Source organism: Arachis duranensis, chromosome 5, assembly GCF_000817695.3.
Source record: "Arachis duranensis cultivar V14167 chromosome 5, aradu.V14167.gnm2.J7QH, whole genome shotgun sequence".
NCBI classification, from domain to species: Eukaryota; Viridiplantae; Streptophyta; class Magnoliopsida; order Fabales; family Fabaceae; genus Arachis; species Arachis duranensis.
In genome coordinates, this window is record NC_029776.3 from 39,663,526 (window position 1) to 39,664,726 (window position 1,201).

A 1,201-nucleotide genomic window follows, 5' to 3' on the forward strand; every position below is an offset into this window, starting at 1 on the left:
AATGGGAGGAGGGGGTTGTTTCCGCGCAGCCGAGCTTCCGTCACCGTCGCTGGCTCCCTTCTCTGTCATTGTCGCGTGTTAGTTTCCTAAGCTAATTCTTATTAATGCTTTGAATAGTAATGTCAGTTAATGCGACAGGATTAGTTACCAATTTAATTTCCAGCATTTGGTGAAGAATCTTTTATGTTACATCTCTGCATAAATTATATTACATATGATGAAGACATTTTTAAAAGCATCATAATTTGGTCAGCTACACCACACACATTTTTAAAATGAAGTAAGTCTTTTGGAAAAGAAATAAATAGAAGTCAGTATGGTTTTATGTGGTTGATGTGAAGTGAAATGTGAGTTGCATATAGTGCTTGCAAGGATCCTTTGTCCCATAAACTGTGAACCTTTCATCCTTTTACTACAGAGAATTACGCTTTCATTATCGAAATATTAGCCTCTTTTACCAAATCTTTTTTCACCCTTCAGAACACAGGAAAGATCTCAAGCTTGCAACTGCAACCATGGTTGGTAACAGTGACACCGAACACAGCACAACACAGAGGTGGCGATTCACCTGGGAAGCACAATCGCCTACCCCAACACTTCGCCTATTGCTCTTCACCACCGACACCACCTTCAACCCTTCCCTCCAATGCTACAATCTCAGTGTCAAATTTACTTCCCCACACTCTGTCCTATCCGTGGAATGGTCTGACTCTGATGGCGCTGCACCCTCCAAGCTCAGCGTTCCGGTTCCAAGGGTTTTGGTTGACAGGGAGTCACCGGTGATCTTCCGGGCACTCAGCGATCACATTGAGGTGAAACTCTGCCTCCTCCTTCCTGTGAATCACCCCATCCTTTCCTGCCTGCCCGACGACCTCCAAAATCTGTTGCCCGGTGCCTCCGGGCCTCTCAAAATGCAATCTGGTAATCTTAAAATGTTGCTTATTTGGTGCCATTTTGGGGCCTTATGTTTTTTTCTTGCAACTTCGTGTTGAGGGGTTTGTGACAATTGCATTGACTTTTGCATGGTATAATTGTTTATGTTACCTCTGTTAATCTCTGACAGTTGCTTACTTTCCTCGTTCGTTGTTTCCTTACATTGAAGAATGTGTTCTTTCTATTACGTGTTAGCTAGTTTCTTTGTGTTCATTTTGGCCAATAATTTTTGTTCTTTTGTGTTTGCATTACAGAAGATGTTGATGTT

At 42.3% G+C, this 1,201-nt stretch overlaps 1 protein-coding gene across 1 annotated transcript in view; it reads left to right on the forward strand.

The window, feature by feature from the left end:
- The window catches only part of LOC107489209 (uncharacterized), a 5,047-nt gene continuing 3,846 nt past the window's right edge, over nucleotides 1–1,201 (forward strand). The window contains exons 1-2 of the mRNA XM_016109977.3: nucleotides 1–77; nucleotides 481–921. Of these exons, the coding sequence (XP_015965463.1) occupies nucleotides 516–921 (406 nt within the window). The 5' untranslated portion in view covers nucleotides 1–77; nucleotides 481–515. The remainder of the gene's footprint in view (nucleotides 78–480; nucleotides 922–1,201) is intronic.